The sequence below is a fragment of the Dipodomys spectabilis genome, unplaced genomic scaffold (genome assembly GCF_019054845.1).
Source record: "Dipodomys spectabilis isolate Male_0828 unplaced genomic scaffold, ASM1905484v1 ptg000352l, whole genome shotgun sequence".
In the NCBI taxonomy this organism is placed as follows: domain Eukaryota; kingdom Metazoa; phylum Chordata; class Mammalia; order Rodentia; family Heteromyidae; genus Dipodomys; species Dipodomys spectabilis.
This window is the reverse complement of record NW_024871029.1, coordinates 725,555-750,764: the sequence shown is the minus strand read 5'-3', so window position 1 is coordinate 750,764 and position 25,210 is coordinate 725,555. Positions and strand designations below refer to the sequence as shown.

The following is a 25,210-nucleotide window of genomic DNA, read 5'->3' as shown; positions in this document are numbered from 1 at the left end:
GGAAGAAGAAGGGAAAAAAAAAAAAAACAAACGATTTTCTTCGGAGGACTTCCAGACCAGTGAGGTAGAGTCCAAAAGGGGGAGATCGAGTCTGCCCCCTGTAGTCCTGGATACGTCTCAATCTGGGGTCAGGAAGCCCAGGGCCCTCCCCCCGCGGTCCGGCCGGCTCCTCCTCCCGCAGACGGAACGCCGGGAGGCGGCCGAGGACACACACCTGTCCCGCAGCCCCCCTACCCCCGCGTCCCGGGGCGAAGGGCGGGACGAGGCCATCGGGGAGCTGGTTCTGGTTAAAGTGCGCTGAGGACCGGGTGCGGGCCGATCTGTAAACACTCGACTGACGTTTGGCCGTCCCTGCGGGGCCAGGGCGGCGCGGGTCACCCGCGGCCCCTCACGCCCGCGGCACCCGGAAGCAGCGCAGCCTCACCACGGGTTCCAGGTCCACGCGCAGGACTTGGCTCGCTCGGCACCGCGCAGCCGCCAGGCTGCGCTCGCCCCACACGTCGTCGCCGACGCGGATGGTGGGGAAGGTGGTCAGCATCGGGGTGGCGGCCCTCCAGATCTCCTGCAGGCTGCGACCCCCGAAGCTGCAGGGTCTGGGCTCCCCGGGCCGGGCGGGGCCCGGCTCTCCGGGAGCCGGCGGCGGCCGCGGCTTCCTCTGGGCCGCGGGGGCCGCGGAGACTCCATGGCGCCTCCTCCTGGCCGAGGCGCGCGGGCCGGGCCGGCGCGGGCGGCTGCGGGCGGCGGGGGGCTCGGCGGGGTCGGGCACCAGGGCCCAGCAGGAGGAGTAGCCATAGACTTCCTTGCTGCACAGGATGTGCGGGGAGAACTGGTGCTTGAGGCTGCACAGGAAGCTCCAGACCTCCGCCTCAGAGCTCATGAACTCCGTGCTGCTGGGCATGAACAGCTTGAAGGCGTCGCCCAGCGCCTTGGTGCTGTCGGCCAGCGACAGTTGCGAGCGTGAGTACACCACCTTCTCCTCCCGCGCCTCGGGCGGCGCGACGCCACCCGCCCAGGGGCCGCCGCCGCCGCCGAAGTCCCAGGCCCACTTCTGGTTTTTGAGTGGTTAATTGGAGATAGGTGTCATAGGGACTTCCTGCCTGGGCTGGCTTTGAATCGTGATTCTCAGATTTCAGCCTCCTGAGGAGATAGGTTTAAAAATGAGGTCCACCAGTACTTGTCTTGATTTGATTATTTCAATGCTCATTTAGTGCCTTTGTGTGTTCAATCCACTTTTGTTCTTCATGGCTTGTGTTATCCCACTGAAGCCACAACTCTAGTGTAGCCTTTTTGTCTATTACCTTGAGGAAAAAGAGTTACTAAACTTTTTAATGAAACAATGAGGGCTTTTACAAGGAATGGTGTTGACTTCAAGATAGGGGTAAGGCAAGTAAAGTAAAAAGATACAGAAAATGGGGAAGGATAGGGAAGGAGGAAGAAAGGAAGAGAAAAATGAAGGCAGAAAGTGTGAAAGGAAAGGAGGAAGGAAGCCATAATTTTACAATAAAATCTGGGAAAATATTGTACACAATTGTAGAAAAATGTGATGAGAAACAGCAAGGCAAATAAAGGAAAAGAAAAAAAACAAATGAAATAACTGAACATAGTACACTAAAAATAAACTTATTTCCATTTATTGGATTATATTTCAATACACATCATTTTAAACAAGGCATAATTCTTACATCCTGCTAAAATGAATAGAGTTAATTTGGACCATGAACATTTTCAAGGAAGTACTTTGTAAACTATCATACAATAAAGCCATACATAAAACTGACTGTCTCTATAATTCATTACCTTTATGTCTGGAACTCCAAGGATGACTTTGTTCACTGGAATGCAAATTCAAAGTGTGCTTTAAAAGCATTGAAGAAAATATATTGTAATCTGCAATCAAATTTTGTTTTGATATAGACTCATTTGGTATGAAGTGGTTTCCTGATCGATAAGCCAGAGAGTTAGGGGCTTTAGTCTAAGAAGTATTTTTCCCACTGCTAATATTCAAATATGAATGACCAAACCCTACATGCTGTTAAATGAATCAACATCTTTTTATTTTTTTCAATCGTGGGTCTTGGACTCTGGGCCTGAGTGCTATTCTTGAACTTTTCAGCTCAAGCACAATGCTCTACCTCTTCAGCCACAGCACCACGTCCAATTTTCTGGTGGATAAATGGAGATAAGAGTATCACTTTGCACCATGATCATCAGATCTTATCCTCTTGAGTAGCTCGGATTACAAGTGTGAGCTAACAGCTCCTGGATGAATAAATATCTTTTAACTAATGTTTACAATTATTACTCTCTTGTAAATTAATGTTGCAATGGATTGAGTAAATTTTATATATATGTAGGTAAATTAGTTTGAGATATCATCTACAACATGTATATCTTAAAACTCTAGCAAACAGAATTGCTTGAGCCTTGATTAACTTGTTCTAAAATAGAGACAATACAAAAATGCTAATTTTATAAGCTCTTTTCAAAATAAACAATATACCTGAGGAATGTAGTACAGTATCTGTTACATTAAAACTTTATCTGAAAGGGAAATTATCTTCCTTCATGGGCTCATTTTAGCTAGCAATAGTTCACTGAAAAATAAGGTCCTTTCACCAGATTTTATTTTTCAGCAAAGTTTTGATGAATATAATTTAAATAAAAAATATGCCTTGATTTAGCATAGTGAAAGATATTCATGTATTTTATCACGTTCAAGTCATTCTTCTATAGAAAGAAGGAATATTAAATAGTAACAAAAAACCTCTTTTGTCCATGTTTTGGAGTCTATTTCACTTAGCATCATCCTATGGTATATGTACATAGCTATTGAGCTATTCTGCTCATCTGCTAAGATTTTACCAGTTATATACTAATTATTGAAAATAAGTGAAACCATTGGACCTATGTTTCTTTTATATATTTTTATATTTTATTTTTATATGTTTTTATTGTAAAAATGCTGTACAGAGGGGTTACAATTACATGAGTAAGGTAATGAGTACATTTCCTGTCAAGCAAGTGCTGCCTCCTCCTTTGCTATTCCCTTACCATCCCTTCCTGCCCCCTTCCCCTACTACTCCCTCCTGCCCACCCCCCTACCCCAGCCGAAGGTGTAAAGTTCATTTCCAACATAGTGTAGGGACCTAAGTTTCTTTGGGTCTGGCTCCTTCATTTCATATGATTTTTTTTCCAAGTCTTTCTATTCAGTATATCCTCTGTTGTCGCCATATTTGATTTTGGTACCCTGGTATTGTTTATTTGAATTAGGGAAGGGAAGGGGAACAACAGAATGTTGAGACAAATCAACATCCATATAATCAAGAAAATATGCTGGAAATTATCTATACAACTTTGGGGTAGGAGATGAGGGAAAAGGAAAATAGGAGAAAATGAGGGAAGGGGTACAAATTTGACAAAAATGTACTTAATTCCTTCCTTATGTAACTATAACCTCTCTATAACTATAACATTGACAATGAAAAAAATTTTTAAAAAAGGAACATTATTCACAAAGACCTTCATTTAACTTTAAATTAATGGATGCTGAGTTTCCTATTTTCCTCTACTGTGAGCAAACAACTGAAAAACTTTCATAGAGGTCAGTACATATTGATTCAGTCAGAAAAAAAGTAATTTGATGAAAATCTTTATTGAAATGATATTAAAAGGAGATTTATCTGTGAATTAAGAAAAATTTTACCTAAAACTATCTGAATTGAGGAATAAAATAGTAAGTTTTTCTCGTATTTTTAAAAAATCTGTGAAATAGGTTAAAATAACCTATTTTGCTAACTTTTTTTGGGGGGGGTTCCATCGTGGGGCCTGAACTCTGGGCCTGGGAGCTGTCCCTCAGCACTTCAGCTCAAGGCTAGTGTTCTATCACTTGAGCCACAGTGCCACTTCTGGCTTTTTTCTTTTTGCTTATGTGGTGCTGAAGAATCAAACCCAGGGCCTCAGGCATGCAAGGCAAGCGCTCTACCACTGAGCTACCTTCCCAACCCCTATTTTGCTAACTTTTTAACTTACTAAATTTGGAACTTATCATATCTTCTAACTTACTAATAAAAAGTGGAGTCCTCATTCTTGGTTTAAATAATTTCTTGTGAATTTTCCTATTCTCTTGCCTAAAAAATGATGGCATTTGAAATTTCATTGACCTGACAGGAATGGGAAAATGAGGAGAACTGTTCTGTGGCTAACCATAAGAATAAACTAATAATTGTGGTAAAAATGAAAGGCTGTGCAGACTTCCAGAATATGAAATTGGAGTGATTTTAAGAGAAATATAAGCAATTCAGATGCTTCCATCTGGAAGCTTTTTTATTATTTGTTCTAACTCACGAGTATTATTTTCCCATACAATTTGTGATAATGCATAATTTGTTATATGATTTAACATTAAAAATATACCCAGCAATCGCACTTTTGGACATGTACCCAAATGATCACAAACAAGGTCATACCAAAGCTACCAGCACAACTATGTTTATCGCTGCATTATTTACCATAGCTAAGATATGGAACCAACCCAGATGCCCCTCAGTAGATGAATGGATCAAGAAAATGTGGTATATATACACAATGGAATTCTATGCCTCCATCAGAAAGAATGACATTGCCCCATTTGTTAGGAAATGGAAAGGCGTGGAAAAAATTATATTAAGTGAAGTAAGCCAAGCCCAAAGAAACATAGGTCTCATGGTTTCCCTTATTTGTAATATCTAGTATATGTATGAGTCAAGCGGAAAAAGTCAGAGAATGTGATGTTAGGAAAATGAACCCTTAGATATGTATTTTAATGTTTTTTTCTTTCATGCATTTGTTTCTAATGCATTTATAAGATTATTTCTTTGTAGCTTTATATGTCCCTCCCCCACAGTATGACCCCTGCTTTCACTATATTTGATGTGGGTATAATTTGTGGAGGATATGGGGAAAAACAAGTCGTTTAAGGATACAGGTGGACCTGTTACAACACTGAGAAGTACAAGTTGTCATATCGAAAACGAACTTTACAACTTTGGTGTGGGGGGGGGAGGATTGGGTGGGGGGGTTGGAGGGGAGCCTGGGAAGGGATGTGAAGGGTAAACAAAGGAGGAGGCTGCAATGCTTGATAAGAAATGTACTCATTATCTTGCCCATGTAATTGTAACCCCTCTGTACATTATGTTCACAAAAATAAAAATAAAAATTAAAAAAAAATAAAAAATATATCCTTAAAATAGTTACATATTCAAGTATGAAAATTACATTCTTTCCAGACTTTCCAGACCATATTTTGCTTTTTCTGATACAATACATTGTTCTTCCGAGACTTAATAATTAGTTCTATGACATTATCTACTGCAGAAGAACAGTGGACTAAAGTTGGGATCCAGAAACTTGATTTTATTTCCAGCTTAAAACAAACTAGCTTTGTGACATAAAGAAAGTCATTTTATCTCTCTGTATTTTATTTTTCAAGTGCTAAATGAGAAAAATTTCCTTGATCCTCCCATAGGATTCATAAAATGGTGAGAATGAAATGGACTGTAGTCTACACAGAGAAAAATTTGTTTTACAGATGAAAGAACAGATCTCTAGAGGGCCTTAGGGACTTGTCCAATGTTCCAACAAGTTAAGGGAAATAAAACTCAGATATGTAGATTGCATTCTAATGCTCACTTCTATACACTGAAAAATTTTACCCATATTTATTATCCAAAGAACTATGATTTGCATATGTTCATGAGGAAAATATTAAATAAATAAGTGAATGTGTTTATATGTATTTGCTTGTATATATACATGCCATACATACACACAAATAACTTTATATATATATAACCGTAAGTAGACATGCACACACATCCACATCTATATTGTGTAGATTGTCAGTAGCATATAAAATAAGTTTTATATATTTTGGAATTTTCTGTTTGAATTGCTAGAAAATTTGAAATTTCCTAGAAATATCAAATTAATAAAGTCTATTACAAAATAAGTCAATATTCCTTTGTTGGTACTTAACAATGAATATGTAGTAAAAGAAATTAGTTTAAATAATGCTTTAAATAAATTGCTTTAAGATGTCTTTTCAAGATACATAAACTTATCATGTTCAGTTTCCAGTAGGAAATGAGAACATAACTTTCCAAGAGAAAAGAAAATATTTCTGGAATATTATTATGTTGTTGAATTTCTCACAGCTTTGGGAAAGAGATTTGACAAACACTTGTAAATCTTATGAAGAAACTCCCAAGATGTTCCCAATCTAATGGATTTCACAAGAAAAGATATACAGGAAACTGGGAAATAAATATATTAATTGTAAATATGATTTCTAACACCTAGAATATTAATCATTTGGCCAGTTAAATATCGGTTTAAGTATCTAGAACAATCAGTTTGCAAATTGTAAGTTTGCTTTTCTGAGGTGAAATCAAACGAAGGGCAGTAACTTTCTTTTTAAAAATTTTATTTTATTGTAAAGATGCTGTACAGAGGGGTTACAGTAACATGAATAATTTCTTCTTGAGCATTGTTACCCCTTCTTTTGTTCTTCTCCTATTATCCCTTCCTTCCTCTACCTCTCCCATTCCTCCTCCTGCCCAAAATTGTAAAGTTCATTTCGAACATAGTGTCTTCTAAATACCATTGTTGCAATGGGTCATTTTTTATTCCCCTTACCCTCCCCAAATTAGATAAATGTATATACAAGATGCAAGTTACCAAAATCAAACACAGTGAAAACAGGGATATACCAGAGGAGGAAGAATATACAAAAGAAAAAAATTACATAGTGCATATAGCAACAACAACAACAAAGAAAAATATCTTGTGTCCATATCTAGGATTCATTTTGCTTATCATCTTATATGATCATACAAACATAACCTTTGAGGAAGTAATTTTCTACTGTACATACATAAGAGGTCAAGTATTGTTGTCAATCATATTCTTTTACCACTGTTAAGAGAGTTTGACACTTTATCTGCCATTTCAATCACTGACTCTTGTTTTCTTATTAACTTTATTATATATAAGCAAACATACAAGTACACAATATGTACATATATTGCTGCATATGTAAGCTTAAGGTGATTGGTGATTATTGGCACAAACAGAAATGGTACACTTTATATTTAGCAACATTAAGGGAGCACAGTAAACCATTCCCAAAGTCCTAAAAAGGCATAATTAAGGCTCTGATTTTGCCAATCATTCATATAGTTGTTGAATGCTGAGGTAGGTGGAAACAAGATAAGGAGGTAGAAGTCGAGATTAACAGTAATTACAGAACAAGGCAGATGCATTTCGATGATTAAATCATTTTAGCATTCCTGGTAAATACTGGTTTGAAGATTTTTTAAAGACCTATTCCTTTCCCTTTCAGTAAATTATAACAAATTTTTTTACTGTTTAAGGTGGATATGAGAACATGAGCTATTACAGATGACTATTATAGTGATGCTCTCAGGTTTCTAATACTACATGATGCCAGATTGCTATGATTTTTTTTGGCATTCTTAGATTTGCCTTTGTAAACCTTTTTATTCTGTGTATTTCAATCAAGGATGCCATTTCTCAATTTTTCTTCACACTTTCCTATAACTACAGTCCTCAAGGTTCTCACAGATCAAACTTGATTTAAATCTACTCTGAGCAGGAAAACTTCAAAAACATCATATATATATAATGTTGATTAAATAATGTTGAATAAATTCTGGGATATGACCTGAGGAAATAGTATTTTAGAAAATGGATACAATTGTTTTTTATTTGTGATATTTCACAGTAGTTTATTTTTGGTTACTCTTTAAAAATTTTTAATTATCATTTGTTTGTACTATTTTGGAGTTTTGCTGTATTATTTCAGTTGTGATGTTTCAAAGGGCATATGTACACTTTGAAAAAATCACTCTGGCAACCATTCTTCCCTTCTTCCCATCTCCCAAACAGCATATAACAAATTATTTATTCTCTCTCCTACATGTGTGAGCATAATGTCCTTTGATCTGATCTTCTATAGCCCTCAGTGTTGCTTTCTTTTGCATATTACAAATATTCTACTTTATTCATAGTAATCATAGAAAAATTAAATATTACACTTCATATGATTTCATAGCTTGAAAATCAGTAGTGGAAATATTACTCCTAGGCAGCAGTTGTATATTGACTTGCTAGAAATATATTGATTTATGAGAATATTTAAAGATTTGTGAAAAGTAATTACAATTTAAAAATCAGCAGTATTTTTTGAAGGGGGCATCAGTTGTGGGACTTAAATGCAGGGCCTGAGCACTGTTCCAAGGCCCTTTTGCTCAAAGCTTTGCAAGACACTTGCATTGGAATGCATTAAGCAGAAAGCAAATGTATGTAATCTGAGGTTAGAAAGTCTCTCAGACTCATTAAAACAAATGTTTTTAAATTGAAACTGCAAAAGTAGCATGGCCAAAATTAGACAATACAGTTGTAACATTCCAAAAATACTTTAATATCAGTGGTGTTCGAGCATCAAGGATTTTATATAATAAAAATATCAGTCTACAGATTAAATTACATTTAAAGGAATGAAAACAAGACAGAATATTGAGCAAGACCACAGATGTCACAAGCCTCTAAATCTACCTACTTTGAATATTGAGATCAAGACTCCAGGTGGGCATAAAAAGATAATTTTTCTCACTCAATGTCTGAAATGGTTGTATGTCATCTAAAGAATAAAAGAGGCTGAGAGATTGAGAAAGTCATGGATCCAGTCTAGGCCAGGAAGAAATGGTTGCAAGATTCCATCTCAAAGGAAAGCCTGTTAGGCAGATATCACTGGAAGATGAAAACAGGAAGATTGTAATCCAGGCAGAAGCACAACTGTAAATTAAAAATTATCACGTAAAATGATTGGCATAAAAAGAAATGTGAGTTATGGCTCAGCTATAAATTCCCTTAGCAAAATGAGGCCATTAGCAAAATGAGGCTCTAAAATTCAAACTTGAATATTGGGAACAAAATCATGAAAGACATGAATATTTATTCAATCAGTTTTATCTTATTTCATTTAATACTAATTTTGGATCAATTGTTTGTGGCATTTTAATGGTCATTAAGATTTTTTAAGTGCTCCAAGTATATTTTAGATATGAGACCCTTATTATGTCTGGGACAAGCAAAAATGTCAAAAGCTATGAACATATGTCCAGATAAGATGATGTTAAGCAAATTGAACCCCAAGATAGGGACACGGGTGGTTTTTCCTTTCTTGTTATTGTTTCTAACATATTTAGAATATACCATGTGATTTTTTTTTTGTTTCTTTGTATATTCCTCCCCGATGATATAACCTGTCTTCACTGTATTTGATTCCCTTTGCCTGCATCTTGCATACACAATTTTCTAATTTGAGGAGGGGAAGGGAAAACACTTAATGCTTACATAGGAATACAAGTTGACCCATGTAACAATGAGATGCACAAGACACTATGTTGAAAATGAACTTTACAATTTAGGCGAAGGGTAGGGGTGTAGTCGTGGAGATGGGAGGCAAGGAAATGCTAGGGGAAAAACAAAGGAGGAGGTAACAATATTTGATGGGAAATGTACTTATTACCTTACTCATGTAACTGTAACCCCTCTGTACAGTATTTTTACAATAAAAAAGTATATAAAAATTTTAACAATGAACACCTTCATGTCACCACATTTTTGGTCTCTGTATTCTACTTATACGTTAAGAAAGCAAAATGTATTATGTTGAAATGTGCCATGGATAGAATAAAAGGAGAAAAGATGGATTGGTATAATTAAGTAAACAAGTGATTTCAATGTTACACTAGCAAGAAAAGGGATAAAACAGTTTGCTGGAAAAAAAATATATTCCAAACAAAAGGAGATAAGAGTAAATCAGATATACTTTTATTTTATTGTGAAAATACCATACAGAGGAGTTACAATTACATTGGCATGATAATGATTACATTTCTTATCAAGCATTGTTGTCTCCTCCTTTGTTTCCCCTTCCTATTCCTTCCCCTCTCACCCCTCCCCCCCACCCCGGGCCTCAATACCCCCTTTCCCACCAAACTTGTAAGGATTGTTTTTTGACATAACGACTTATACATCTCAATATTGTTGAAGGAAACATACATCTCAATATTATTGAAGGAAAATCAAAGATGTAAATATTCTGAAGAATCATGCAAAACAGGAAGAAAGCCTGTATTGTTAGGCAACAATTAAGTTTTAAGTCTTTTCCAAAGCTCTGTTTAGTAAGGATTGAACCCCAACGTGTGTCTATTGGGAAGTGATACAGATAGGTACTGTGGAAATGATTAAACTATAGAAATACACGCTTGATTAAGATTGGAGATGCAGTCTTTCCCTTTATTTGATTTCTGTTCAAGTGATGTTCTGTCATTTATATCTTGTTATGTAAGAAATCCTAAAGTCCACAAGCAATAGGAATAATCAGTTATGGACTAGAACTTCAGTTGTAATGAGCCAAAATAGACATTTCTCCTTTAAGTTGATTATAAAAAGTACTTGAAAAACATATATAGATATAGATATATACACTTAAGTAATTGTACAGATCAGTTTCTATTTAGCAAAGCAATTGATAAATAAGGCACATCTTCATTAATGTCACTCCTTTAAACACCCTTAGCCATCCCTTTCCTGTCCATCCCTTCTCTCATTCTTCTTCATTCTGTAGAATATACATTGAATTCTCTGCATTCTTCCTCTTTTCTCTTTATTTATCCCCCTTTCCCTTAAGCCCACTCCGTCCCTTTCAAATACCCACTTCCTGGTGTAATTCTTTCAATGTCACCCTTTTATCATTCTCACTCATCGCTTCCCTAATCACCATTCCTTTACTCTTCTTAATTTGATAGGATATACCTTGGATTCCTTTTTTGTTTTACACTTACAGAGCCTGTTTATTGCATAACTAGGAAGCATGCATTCCAAACGATTTTACAACACAGGATACAATAGGTACAGGAATAGGATACCTTGGATTCTTGACTGCATTCTCCCCCTCTTTTCTTCTTAATTTGCCTGCCTCTTTTCCCTTTACCTCACCTCACCCCTTTTGAGTACCTTCTTCCTCATGTTAAGTGAGGTAAGACCAAGTAAAAACAAAGGTACATGTTTTCTCTTACATGTGGAAGCTAGATTTAGTTGATAAATGTATCAGTAAATACCTTGTGTTTTATGCAACTTTGTACGAATTTACCTACTGAAGTATGGTATGTGCAAGGGAGAACCTAAATACTCTAATTGCTTAGAAAGACAATCTCGTAATTTTTAATGGATTAGTGAAATTCATATATATATATATATTCGTATATATGTATATATATATGTATACAAAGGAAAAGATAGACACAGACAGACAGACAGACAGACAGACAGACAGACAGACAGACAGACAGACAGACAGACAGATAGATAGATAGATAGATAGATAGATAGATAGATAGATAGATAGACAGATAGATAGATAGATAGATAGATAGAACCATTTGTTCACTGGAGATCACTTTTCTTGATTCTATACCTTGGCTATTATGAATATGACAGTAATGAACATGCTGGTGCTAGTGACTGTAGAGTATCCTGATTTCTAAATGTACCATTGTGGAATTTCTGGGTCATAGGTACTTCTATATTTATTTTTTTGAGGAATCTCAAAAATTGGTTGAACCAATTTACATTCTCCCCAACAATGTAGTAGGTTTCACTTTTGGATGCATCCTCACTAGCATCTATTTTTATAGTAATTCAAAGCTCACTATCCTGGCTGAGAAAAGCTGAGAGAAAGGTGAGTTGTGGTAATGAGAGATAAGGCCAAGACTTAATGCTAGGACAGAAAAAAATACTATTAAAGGTGCTAAAAATAAAGACAGTATTAAATGAAGAAAGGATGGAAGGAAGAAAGGAAGGAAGGAAGAAAGGAACGAAGGAACGAATGAAGGAAGGAAGGAACGAAGGAAGGAAGGAAGGAAAACGGAAGGAACAATGATCAAATTAGAGCTTCTTATACAAACATAGTTATCAAAATATAAAATTGAAAAACTGTTAAATGAGATGAAACAGAGCTGAAAATGGAACCTAAGTAACACTAAGGAATCTAATCAGGAAGAATCTTACAGAAGAAAAGGTAAATGAAATACCAAAACTTAGTTAAATATGATTTTAAACTATAAAAGAAGCCAGACATATATAGAATAGAGGTCCAAGAAGCAGAGTATGTCATTGAAAAAAGTGATATTCGAGATGATGTTAATTAGAATTCTCTGGAACCTAACATGTTTATAACAGATTAAAAGTAGATGGTAAGAAGAATAAATGGAATTAAATACATATCCTACTATAATGTAGATACATTGAAGAACATCAAACTAAAAGATTTCAGCCAGTCATTGATGACTCACTTCTATAATCCTAGAAACTCAAGATAGTAAGATTTAGAGGGTTGCAGTACAAAATTAGCTGGAGCAGAAATGTTTGCTAGACTCCATGCCTAGAACAGCCAGAAAAAAGCTGGACAGGGAGAGGGAAAAAACAACCTGAGCCATAGTACCAAACTGAGCCATAGAACAGAAACAAAAACAAAATTTTAAAGTGAAAAATCCTTAACTAAGTAGACAGTAGAGAGAAAAAAATAAGAGATATTACAAATTTCACTTATCAAAAACTTTCAAATTTCTCTGGTTATTTCACTTAGTTCACCTGTAAATTTCTTTACAAGCATTTAGAAACATGACAATTGCAGAATTAAACTGCTTAGTTGTCCTGATCAATGAGTGTAAACACTCCTTAAAAGGCAGCCTTATCATGAGTTACTTGCTAAAAAAATAATTTTTAAGAAAGAGGCCAAATTTTGACATTTCCTTCTCAGTACCTTGATTTCTTTTCTCTGTTTCTTTCTTATTTTTGTCTTTGAAAAGTGAGAGAAAATAGACATTAAGACAATACCCCAGATTGTTTCTTCATTTTAATTTTATTGACAAGATCAGACGGGTTACAGTTGCATACATAAGGTAGGAGTACTTTTCTTGTAGAACTTGCTATACCCTTCCTCATTTTTCTCCCACTTTACCCCTCTCCAAACCCCTCCCCAGTGGTACATTTCATTTCCAACATATTGTCTTATGAGTATTGCTGTTGTCTTGGTTCACACTTTGTCCCTTGTCTCTCCACATTGCCATTCCCCTTCCCATCCCTAATTCAGATAAATGTATTATACCCAGGGCACCACAATAAAATACAATGATAACAAGGGATAAACCAAAGGGGGGAAAAGGAAAGGAAAAAAGAAATCACATAGTACAAGAACAACAAAGGAAAACCTTTTGTTTCCAAACTTTCGAATTTATTTCACTTAGCATCATCTTATATGGTCATATGTACTATTACACTATTTTGCTCATCTGCTAGGACTATGCTAGACATATTTTAATTATTACAAATGAGGGAAAACATGGGGTCTATGTTTCTTTGGTTCTCACTCACATCACTTAATATGCATTTTCCCAAGTCTTTACATTTCCTTATGAATAGAGCAATGTCATTCCTTCTGATGGAAGCTTTCAATTTCATTGTGCATTTCATTTATACCACATTTTCTTATTCCATTCATCTACTGAGGAAACCTGAGTTGGTTCTATATCTGCTATGATGAATCATGCTGCAATAAACATACTTGTGCTGGTAACTTTACTATAGCATTTTTTGTGATCATTTGGATAAACACCCAGATGTGAAATTGCTGAGTGGTAGGGGATATCTATGTGTAATCTTTTGAGGAAACTCCAGAGTGGTTGAACAAACCACAGTGTAATAGTGTTCCCTTTTGGCAACATCTCATCCTACATATGTTGTTATTAGATTTCTTGATAATGGCTATTCTAATTGATAAGGGAGCCAAAAAGATGTAGGATGGAAGAAAAACAGCCTCCTCAACTGTTCTGTTTTAGAGTTCAGGCTATAGAAACTATTTATTGAGTAATGAGGCTTGATGAGATTGCTTTAGTTAGGGGCAGAGTGGATGAGTGACAGTGATCAAGGTACACATTATACATATAAGGGTCTATATAATGAACTCCCTTGCACAATTAATTCATGTTAAAAAATTTTGCAAAACAAGATTTAGCTATTAAATGGAATGGGAGCTGACTATCTTGGTGTAAAACATGTAGAGCATGTTATTAAGGACAATGAGTTATGTTGTGAGTCATGAGCTCAGAAGACTTCCATGAGTAGAAGGTCTCTCAATGAATCCTCAACTCTCAAAATTTGGGGTTTTCATGTAGAACACCTTTGCTTGGATACTAGAATGCAGATAACAGAAATTTAACTATGTAAGTATAGTATCAAGACCACATGTAAACTAAAGCACTAAACACCGTGGCATATGTTGTTAGAATTATCTTACAAAATCCAAATTAAATGATGATAGTGTTAAAGTTTTCAAGCATGGAATAAGTCCCCCACGCAAGACCCTTTATTGAACGTGGTTTAGTTCTAGGCAAGAGTTGGAAATACCATGTCACATGCCCCTGTGGGAGGCAATCAGATCCTGCACCATCATAATACATAAGCTCTGTAGGCATGAAGAGGCACTAATGAAATACTAATAATGGAATTTCTTCATGCTGGGAATGAATATAGCTCATTGCCTCTTTCTTTCATTCTTATGTATTCATGTTTATTCATTAAGTCCACAAATATATATTTGCTAAAATTATGCAATATCTTAAGATCTCTGCTGGTTTACTGGAAAAATGAAAGTAAATAATATGCTGTCTTCCATGAAGCACTCACTAATATTATAATATCCCCTGTGCATACTAACAAATTCACCACAAATTTCTTTAGCATCAAATAAACATTGAATCTCAACGAGTGAACATGAGGGTGTGAAACAATACTATTACCTGAAAGCTAGCACTAACCTTTTTAACTTATTTTGCATAATGAAAATGAATTCATTCATGATGTCTTCTTTTTCTCACACTGAACACTAAATGCACAATGCTATGATTCCTTTGTAGACAGGATCAGTAATGAAGAAGATATACCCTATACTTGAGATTTATAAATATCTGTTCACATATATTTTCAAAGAACATATATTTTCAGTGAAATTATGGCTATCAATGGTAGGTATTTTAAATAAAAACATAAATCCTCAAAAAACAGTAATATATTCCTCTTATATGTGTGGTATTGATTATGGATATATTCATTCATGAGTAATTGAAATTTCTAAGATCGGAGACTGAAGGAAATTAGGATTTCTTTTTCTGACATGATATGAATTCCAGAGATAGGCAGTAATTATCATTTGGCATAGAGACAGAACACTCAGAGGATCTGAAGTTTTTATCTTTCCTTTACCATGTATTGTTTTTGCATTCTTTTTGAATCTGAAAAGGAAAATATCAGAACAAATATACTTCTTTTTTAGGTCACCAATGCAATGATGTAGCCTATATTGCCATTTTTATATTAAATAGAATGCAAAAAACCTGCTTTGGGAAATTCACATTCCTTAATATGACTTCTTACTGAGACTAACTTTTTTTTTTAATTTCAGGCTGACGTAGGCTCTCACCTCCTATTGTACCAAAGCATCTTTCATCTCATATACTCTGCTTATCACATCTCTGCCTTACGAAACCCAGCTGAATAAGAACCAGTTTAGGCCCTAAGTCACCAAACAATCCTGCTCTAGCATCCCCTTATGAGGAAATATTAAGAATTTCCACTAGATCTTTTCTCCCCATGACAGTGTAACCACATGTTCTGTAAGCCTTCCTGTTCATCCAGCACAGAAGAACACAAAGAAGTAAATCAGAAACATGTCCTCAATTTATCCAGAAATCAAATGTGCCCAGAAATCATGACAGTACAATTTACCTTTAGTTCTAACATCCAGTAGCGGGTCATTTTTCTGTCCCTGCAGGGAAAGCAAGGCAAATGAAGAGTCACTAAATATGCCCTGTAGATTTATGCATAGTTCCCCTCAAAAAAGCAGAGTCTCCTTTTAGCCCGAGAGAAGTACAAATAGATACTGAATGGGCATCTAAACTGCAGATATCTTTACCAATATAATCAAATAGTTCACCCAGAGTGAAATCAGATTCATTTTCCAGAATAAAATGCAAAAAATTAACACCATATTTGAGGACAATATTGAACGCTAAATTTAGATATAAATGTCACAGAAGCAAATATTTGAACCCTTCCTCCATTAAGTATAGTTTAACGAGAAAGCAAAACATCAAAGAAAATTAATAAGATGAATATGTGCTCCAGAAAAAAGCAATTGCGTCTTTATAAAAAATAAATGCACATGGGCTGGGAAGGTAGCTCAGTGGTAGAGGGCTTGCCTCGCATGCATGAGGGTTCGATTCCTCAGCACCACATAAGCAGAAAAAAACGGAAGTGGCGCTCTGGCTCAAGTGGTAGAGCACTAGCCTTGAGCTGAAGAGCTGAGGGACAGAGGCCAGGCCTAGAGTCAAGCCCCACAAGCGACAAATAAATAAATAAATAAATGCACAGAAAAACTATAGAAAATATTTTCATATCCATTGCTCTTTAGGCCATAGTGGTTTGACAATCAGTGTTTTTCCTTTGCAAGTATGTGTGTGTATATATATATATATATGTGTGTGTGCATAAGCTCTTACTAGGTTCAAGGGCTTACTATTCTTTGAATAGTATCCTGCCTGAAACACTAGGAATTTTAGCAGATTTGTGTGTGTGTGTGTGTGTGTGTGTGTGTGTGTGTGTGTTGTTAAATGGAGATAAGAGTCTCATGGACTTTCTGCCATGGCTGGCTTTGTGTCATGATCCTCAGATCTCTTCATCCTGTGTAATTATGATTATAGGCCTGAGCCATTGACGCCTCACGAGATTTTTTTTTTTTTTTTGGGTCCGGTTGTGGGGCCTGAACTCTGGGCCTGGGCACTGTCCCTCAGCTCTTCAGTTCAAGGCTAGCGCTCTACCACTTGAGCCACAGCGCCACTTCCGGCTTTTTTCTTTTTGCTTATGTGGTGCTGAGGAATGGAACCCAGGGCCTCAGGCATGCAAGGCAAGCGCTCTACCACTGAGCCACCTTCCCAGACCTCATGAGATTTTTTAAATAGAGTATAATGTTGCTTCCATTAAGGAGGTTTAATTATTTCTATCTTCTCTTCTGCACCAAAAATGCATGTCATATTGATTCTTCCTTTGTGAAGAACCTTTTTTCTATAAAGTGAAAGGTGCTCATGACTCACATCTCTTTATCCTATCTACTCAGCAGGCTGAGGTCTAAAGAGCACAGTTTGAAGCCCGATGGGAAAAGAAATTTTGTGGACTCTTATCTCCATTAGCCATCAAAAAGTTGAAAGGGGCACTGTAGGTCAAGTGGTAGAGTACTACCTTGAGCAAAAACTGCTCTAAAAAACTTCAAAACCCTGAGTTCAAGCCCCAGGATTAGCACCAAAAATGTCTATTTAAACTTTATTTTGGTACAACTGGTATGTGATAAATTGAGGTTACTGAGGCGTGAAAATTACTGTTTGAATCAGTTATTGGTATCATTAGTTTGAGCATCTCTGTAAAGTCTTAACAACAATATATACAGATTATCAAGTCATAAAAAACAACAACATATACAGGTTGACAAATCTAAAACAACAACAATATATATAGGTTGCTCAATTTCCCTTATTTCTTGAATATAACACTTCCTAAAAGTTTATTAATTTTTGACAGAAGTTAGATGCCATAGTTCAAATACTTTGGAGGACAATGTTCCCTTTTCTTTTCCTGTCATTTTCCTTCTACTCCTTTTCCTATTCTTTTCTTCCTCCTCTTCCTTCTCTTCCTTCTTTTCCTCCTCTTTTTCCACTTCTCTTTTTTTTCTGCCAGTACCCAGGATTGAACTTCAGCAATCTTGAATTTATTTGCCTTTCTTGGTCATTGTTGCCATTTTAATATTTGAGGTCTACCTCCAGCCAAACTTTGGGATGATTAATTGGAAATGGAGCCTCAAGGAATTTCTGTTGACTGGCTTCAAACTAAAATTGTCCAGGTTTCATCCTCCTGAATAGCTATAGTATTGCAGGTATCAGCAAGCTCCAAACTAAATTTCATCTTTTAGTATATCTAGGAAATTTGTCTTGCTACAACTACTTTAGGAATTTCTGTTTCTGTTTGATTTAGACAGAAGAAACAATGTTATTTTGAATACATCAGATACAATATTATTTTGGGTATATGAGTCAGTTAGTATTGAACCTGGCTTGTAATTTTCTAACAAACTCCAACAGCCAACATGCCATCTCATAGTCTTGTAAATCAACCTGATTTAGTCCCTTTATCAAAATATGACTATTAATTCTATTGGCTTCCTGCAGCCACTATTTCTAGATATATTTCACAAGTCCTACAAGTTTCATGGTCCATTTTAGGTAAGAAACAAGGATGAATATTCTGAGATTCATTAAGGCATCCTATTCTAACCTCAACATATAATAGAGTGAGAAGTTTAAAAAAATACTTATGGTTTTAAAATGCCTTGCTTATGGCTTTATTTCAGATATCACATCCCAGTTTTCCTCTTAAAACTATACTTTGAATAAGTCAGGATTTCTAATATATATACATATGTCTAATTCTTTACTACTCTTCTATTCATATTCATGCAAATCATACTGACAGATGATGGAGTCCCCATGATGGAGATGTTATTATTTAATCCTAATGAAATTTGAAGAACTTTGTAGTACAAACTACAAAGAAGGAGAATGCATAGTGTGTGTGACAGAGAGCGAAAGAGAGAGAAAAAGATTTTAAAAATCATAAAAATAGAATAATTAGGAAAGAATATGCAGTTTAGAGAAATTTGTTTTCCTGTAGCACCTTCAGACTTTAAGCAAAACAACCTGTGTGTAGCTGTAGGGAAAGGGTAATGTCAAGGAAAGCCATAGGAGTGCAAGTGTCAGTATAAAAGGAAACCAAGGTATTTTCTATTTGTTGTCCTATGAGAAACAGACAGTAAGCGTACATATGGTGCCGTGGAGAAAAGAAAATACCTCACTCGGTGGAGCTGTAGTATATAGAAAGAAAGCAAGATTCAATGAGCTCCAAAAACACAAATTTCTGTAACTTGGAAAATATAGTATAAGAGATGTGCAGTCCACACAGCAAGCAGGCACTTGTGAAAGGATTTCCTTCACTTCAAGATTTAATTATTGTTGTTGTATGACAGAATACCACCTTAGGAATTGTCCTATCGCTTTTCTTACTGTTTGAACAAGAAAGGATATCAAAATTTCCTAAACACTTATATCTCCAAATTCCAAGATTTTCTCTTCACTGACTCAATTGGCAGCTACTGTAGAGCCTCCATGGTCATAGGAAACTTAATTATGACTTTCAAACAATTTAAAAGACACAAAACTATTTGGGGTAGAGAAGTGAGATGAAACTATTTCCATTGAAAAATGAAGTCTGCTGGGCGCCAGTGCCCTACGCCTGTAATCCTAGCTATTCAGGAGGATGAGATTTGAAGATTGTGGTTTGATGAAAGCATGAGCAGGAAATTAACCACCAAAAAGCCAGAAATGGAGGCTACAAGGGATGGTGTGTTTGCCTTCTGCAAGAAAAGCTCAAGAAAAGCTCTTTGCGTTGAGTTTAAGACCCAGCACAAGTACAATGAAAAAAATGAGCTGGCCTCTAAAATCTAAAGCCCAACAGCTGAATGTGGATTTATTTGAAGGCTTGGATAGAGATTAATGGTAGGGACCAAAGAGATAAAGTGCATAGAGTATGTGTTCTGCTCCTAGGAGATATTGCTAGTTTTGCAAAAACCTTCTTAATGCTTAGAAGCTCAGACATTTTTTAGGACATGCTTCTATGGCATGAACCTTTCCTGTGCCTATGGGCACATTCAGAAAGCACCTTAAGTGAGGTAGGGGAAGAGATGCAAGAGACTACTGCCATTGCTGTGGTTTGGGTCAGCATTCAGATTTCAGTGGTGTGTGTCTATATAGTCTTGAAGTTGCTCTTGTCTTGGATGAAGCCAGAAAGCATCTTTCTGATGGAGGCATACAAATCAATTTTGTATATATACCACATTTTCTTGATCCATTAATCTACTGAGGAGTATCTGGGTTGCTTCCATATCTTAGCTATAGTAAATAATGCTGCAATAAACATAATTGTGCTGATAGCTTTAGCATGGTCTTGTTTGTTATCATTTGGGTAAATTCCCAGAAGTAGAATTGTTGGGTCATAGGTGAGTTCAATGTCGAGTTTTGAGAAACCACCATACTACTTTCCAAAGTGGTTGAACAAGTTTCACTCCCACCAACAATGTAGTAACCTTCCATTGTGTCCATATCCCCTCCAGCATCTGTTGTTATTAGAGTTCTTGATTATAGCAATTCTAACTGGGGTAAGTTGGTGTGAGCACATGGGCAGCAAAGATGAAGTTAAATGGGCAGATCCTGATTTGCTTTACTTTCAGTGAGTAACCAGCCCTTGGAAGCTTAGGTGCATGCTAGGGTGTGATCTTTACAGTGATTGGTTCCTTTTCTCCCCTGCCATGCCACCTGCTCTTTTATTCCTTAAAAAGGGCTTGCTCTGTGTTAATAAAGGAGTTTTCCTGTTTGACTTGGCTCCCCACTGAGTCTGATTGTCTCCCGGACTAAGGGAGGCTGAGGAACAGACCAGCTGCTGCAATTACCTTTCCTTGGACCCTGTCCATATTCATGGCACAGACAATACCAGACAAAGTGGTATCTCAATGTTGTTTCGATTTGCATTTCTTTTATGGCTAGGGAGGTTGAGCATTTCTTCATGTGTCTATTGACTATCCTTTCCTCTTCAGAGAAGTTTCTCTTTAAGTCTTTTCCACTTATTATATTGGGCAGTTGTTTCTTTGAGGAGTTGTAGTGGGGGATTTAATTTTTTGGGTTCCAGGTATATGTTAGACATGAGACCCTTGTCCGTTGTATGGCTAGTGAAGATCTTCTCCCAATCCATGAGCTTTCTATTGATCTTGCTAGCTATGTCCTTTGCCATAAAGAAGCTCTGCAGTTACATGCAATCCCATTTGTCCAAACTTTCTTTGAGTTGTTGTGTATCTGGGTCTCTTTTAAGAATATTTTGGCCTGTGCCAAGGAGACCTAGGTTTTCTCCTATTCCATCTTGTGATGTTTTCAATGTCTTTTTTTACTCTGAGTTCTTAGATCTATTTGGGGTTGATTCCGGCGAAAGATGACATATCAGGATCTACCTTTAGTTTTCTGCATGGGATTAACCAATTTTGGCAGCACCATTTACTGAAAAGGCTCTCTTTCTTTCATTATACTTTTTTTTAGCTCGCTTATCGAAGATTAGGTAGCTATAAGTCAGTGGGTTCATTTCTGGGCTTTGAATTCTATTTCAATGGGCCTTAGATGGATTCTTTTCCAAGTACCAAGCTGTTTTGATTACCATGGCTTTGTTGTACAGTTTGAAATTTGGTATTGATATTCTCCAGCACTGTTCTTTCTGTTAAGGGTCAGTTTTGCTATTTGGAGTCTTTCATTGTTCCACAAGAATTTGTGGATTGACTCTTCTATTTCCTTGAAGAATGAGGTTGGACTATTTATAGGTATCGCATTGAATTTGTAGGTAGTCTTGGGAAGTATTGCCATTTTCAAGATGTTGATCCTTGCAGTCCAGGAACATGGGAGGTTTTTCCACTTTCTAAGTTCTATTTTGATTACCTTTTTCAGGTTTTTAATGATTTCATCATAGCTTTTCATCACTTCTTTGGTTAATTCCTAGGTATTTTATTTTGGGGGGAGATATTATGAGTAGAGTTGTTTTCCTGATTTCAGCCACACTTTTCTCATTGTTGACATACAGAACAGCCATTAAATTTTTAGAGTTAATTTTATAACTGCTACTTTGCCAAAGGTTTGAATCAGCTTGAGTAATTTGGGAGTGGAGTCAATGCGATTCTTCAAATACAACATCATATCCTCTGCAAAGAAGGAGAGTTTTACTTCATCTTTCCCTATTTGCGACCCTTGTATGTTTGCATCTTGTCTTATTGCTTTAGCTAGACATTCTCATACTACATTGAAGAGAAATGGAGAGAGTAGACATCCTTGTCTTTTTCCTGAGTCAGGAAGAAATGGCTTTATTTTTTCACCATTAAGTATAGTGCTGTCTGTAGGTTTGTCCTATACAGCCTTTAGTGTATTAACTAATGGTCCCTGTATTCCTTATTTTTCCAGAGCCTTCATCATAAAGAGGTGTTGTATCTTGTCAAAGCTTTTTCTGCATCTACTGAGATAACCACGTGGTTTTTATCCTTGATCTTGTTGATGTGATGAATTATATGAATTGTTTTGCATATAGTGAACCAGCTTTGTATCCCTGAAATCAATCCTTTTTGATCGTGGTGTATGATTTTTGGATGAATTGTTGAAGTGGATTGACCAAAATTTTGTTGAGAAGTTTGCATCAATGTTCATCAAAAAAATGGGTCTATAGTTCTCTTTCTTTGATGAGTTCCTGCCTGGTTTTGGGATAAATGTTATGATGGCTTCATAGAATGTGTTTGGTAGTGGACTTTCTCTTTCAATTTCATTGAAGAGTTGGAGATGTATTGGTGTGAGCTCTGCTTTGAAGTCTTGTAGAATTCCCCTGTAAATCCATCTGGTCCTGGGCTTTTCTTTGATGGGAGGTCTCTTATTGCTGTTTCTAATTTAATGCTTGGTATGTGCCTTTTAAGATGGTTTAACTCACCTAGCTTTAGTTTTGGCATGTTGATATATGCTAGGAAAAGGTCCATTTCTGCCACATTCTCAAACTTAATAGCATAACGTTTTGAGAAGTATTCCATTATAATGTTCTAAATCTTGGTTGTTTCTGTAATGATGTTTCCATTCTCATCTCTGAGTTAGTTTGGGTGTGTTCTCTTCTTTTTCTGATAAAATTTGCTAAGTGCCTGTCAGTTTTGTTAATTTTGTAAAAGAACCAACTCTTCATTTTGTTGATTCTTTCAATGGATTTTTTCGGATTCTAATTCAATTAATTCTGATTTAATTTTAATTATTTCTTTCAGTGTATTGGATTGGGGTTTATCTTGCTGCTCATTTTCAAGGAGGTTCAGATGATTCATTAAATTGTTGGTTTCAGATCTCTCCACTGTATTGATGTAGGAATTTAAAGCTATAAAATTTCCTCTGAGTACTGCCTTTGCTGTGTCCCAGCGGAGCTGGTAATTTTTGTGTTCATTTTTGTAAAATATCATGAACATTTGAATTTCCTATGTAATCTCTTCCATGACCCACTGGTGATTCAACAGAGTGTTCTTTTGCCTCCATCTGTTACAGGTGGATTTTTGTGTTGAGTTCTAATTTTATTCCCTTGTGGTCTGAGAGAATGCAGGGTATGACTTCAATGTCTCTGAATTCGTACAAATTTGCTTTGTGACCTAAAATGTGGTCTATTTTGAAAAATGTTCCTTGTGCTACTGTGAAAAACGTATATCGTAATGCTGCTGGCTGAAATACTTGGTAGATGTCTGTTAAGTCTAATTGAACTATGCAGTTGTTTAGATCTACCGTTTCTGTTGAGTTTTTGAAGAATTGATCTATCTAATGGGGATAGTGGTGTTAAAGTTCCCAGCAATTAATGTCATTGGATCTATGTGAGCTTTGAGGGAAAGGAGTGATTATTGGATAAATTTGAGTGCTCCTGAAAGAGAGATCCCTTAATTAGTATGTAGTGACCTTCATTAACTCTTCTCACTAATTTTAATTTGAAGTCTATTTTATCTGATATTAGGATTGCAATGCCTGCCTGTATATGGGGGCCATTTGCTTGGTAGCTTTTATTCTAGCCTTTCACTTCAAAATGTGTTTATTTTTATGGGCAAGTTTTGCCTCCTGAAGGCAGCAGATTGAAGGCTCTTGCGTTTTAATCCAACTAGACAGTCTATGTTGCTTAATTGGAGAATTAAGTCCGTTACTGTTGAGAGTTAGGACTGAGAGGTGTTTGGTAGTTCCTGCCATGTTATGCATCTTTTAGGGGGTGCATCAACTGGGTTCTTCCTATGGTTCTTGGATCCTCAGTTTGGGTGCAGTTTCTTGGCCTTTATTGTGGTCTTTTGGGTTTTCTATGTGTAGGACATCTTTAAGTATCTTTTGTAGGGCAGGTTTGGTGGAGATATATTTTTTTTCAATTTTTCTTTGCTATGGAAGGTTTTTATTTGACCAGTTATGAAGGAGAGTTTAGTTTGGTACTGTATTCTTGGTTGATAGTTGTTTGTCTTTAGGCATGGCATACATCACACCAGGCAGAAATTGAAAGTGTTTTCATAAGGAATGCTATATTGTTAAGTCAACACCAGCAAAGTATAAATGTAGGTTTCAATCTCTACTACTGCCCATACATAAATACAAAACCATAAACTAAAAGTCATAAAATTTCATCGCTTGTTCTTGGACTTTTGTTTATTGGTAAGATGATTGTCTACATCTCATTGTATGCTGTTGATGTATTTTGTATTAATTACTGATTAAATTTTCACAGTTATTCTAGATTGTTAGATCAGTTAGATTCATGTGTGTATAGATATGTGTGGAGTGCTTGCCTTGAGCTGGAGACTGTGGGGTCTGTGCCCAAGCCCAGAATTCAAGCCCCCTGACCGACAAAGGAAAAAAGATGATCTACTTGTTCCATTACAATTTTACCTTTGGAAACATTGTTACTTATTGCTTTTGATTAGATACTTCTCAACATACTATGTACCTTGTTAGTCAAATAAAGCATCCTCATATTTTCATGTATCTTTTAAAAAATTGTTTAAGGAAAAAATATATTTCTTGTCAGTATTATCCCTTCCCTCGTATTCTCCTGCTTTATTTACCCTGGGTTCCCCTCTCCCCTTTTATTTGCAGAGATCTCAGATCCTATGCAATATGCTAAAAATAATCCAAAAAAGTAGCAATTGATATATGACTTCCAGAATACTCTAGAAAATGGTCAAAAATGGCTTCTGGTTGAACTAGAAATCATTTAGTGCCTTCATTCATAAAGTACTTTGGAAGCATATATTGTTATGTATACCAGACAAAATTTTGTTTATGTCTCAGAAGAACATGGTTGAGGGCCTGATCTAAGCCATACTATAGTGCTTGCTAGAAAAGTTCTTTTAGGTAGC

At 36.3% G+C, this 25,210-nt stretch overlaps 1 protein-coding gene across 1 annotated transcript; it reads right to left on the bottom strand.

Moving 5' to 3' along the window:
* Positions 1-388: 388 nt before the first annotated feature.
* Positions 389-15,939, bottom strand: LOC122095472 (coiled-coil domain-containing protein 71L-like). Its single transcript, XM_042665822.1, has 2 exons — positions 15,910-15,939; positions 389-1,048 (listed from the first exon to the last, which is right to left on the bottom strand). The coding sequence occupies exons 1-2, from the start codon at positions 15,937-15,939 to the stop codon at positions 389-391; spliced, it is 690 nt and encodes a 229-aa protein (XP_042521756.1).
* Positions 15,940-25,210: the final 9,271 nt, after the last annotated feature.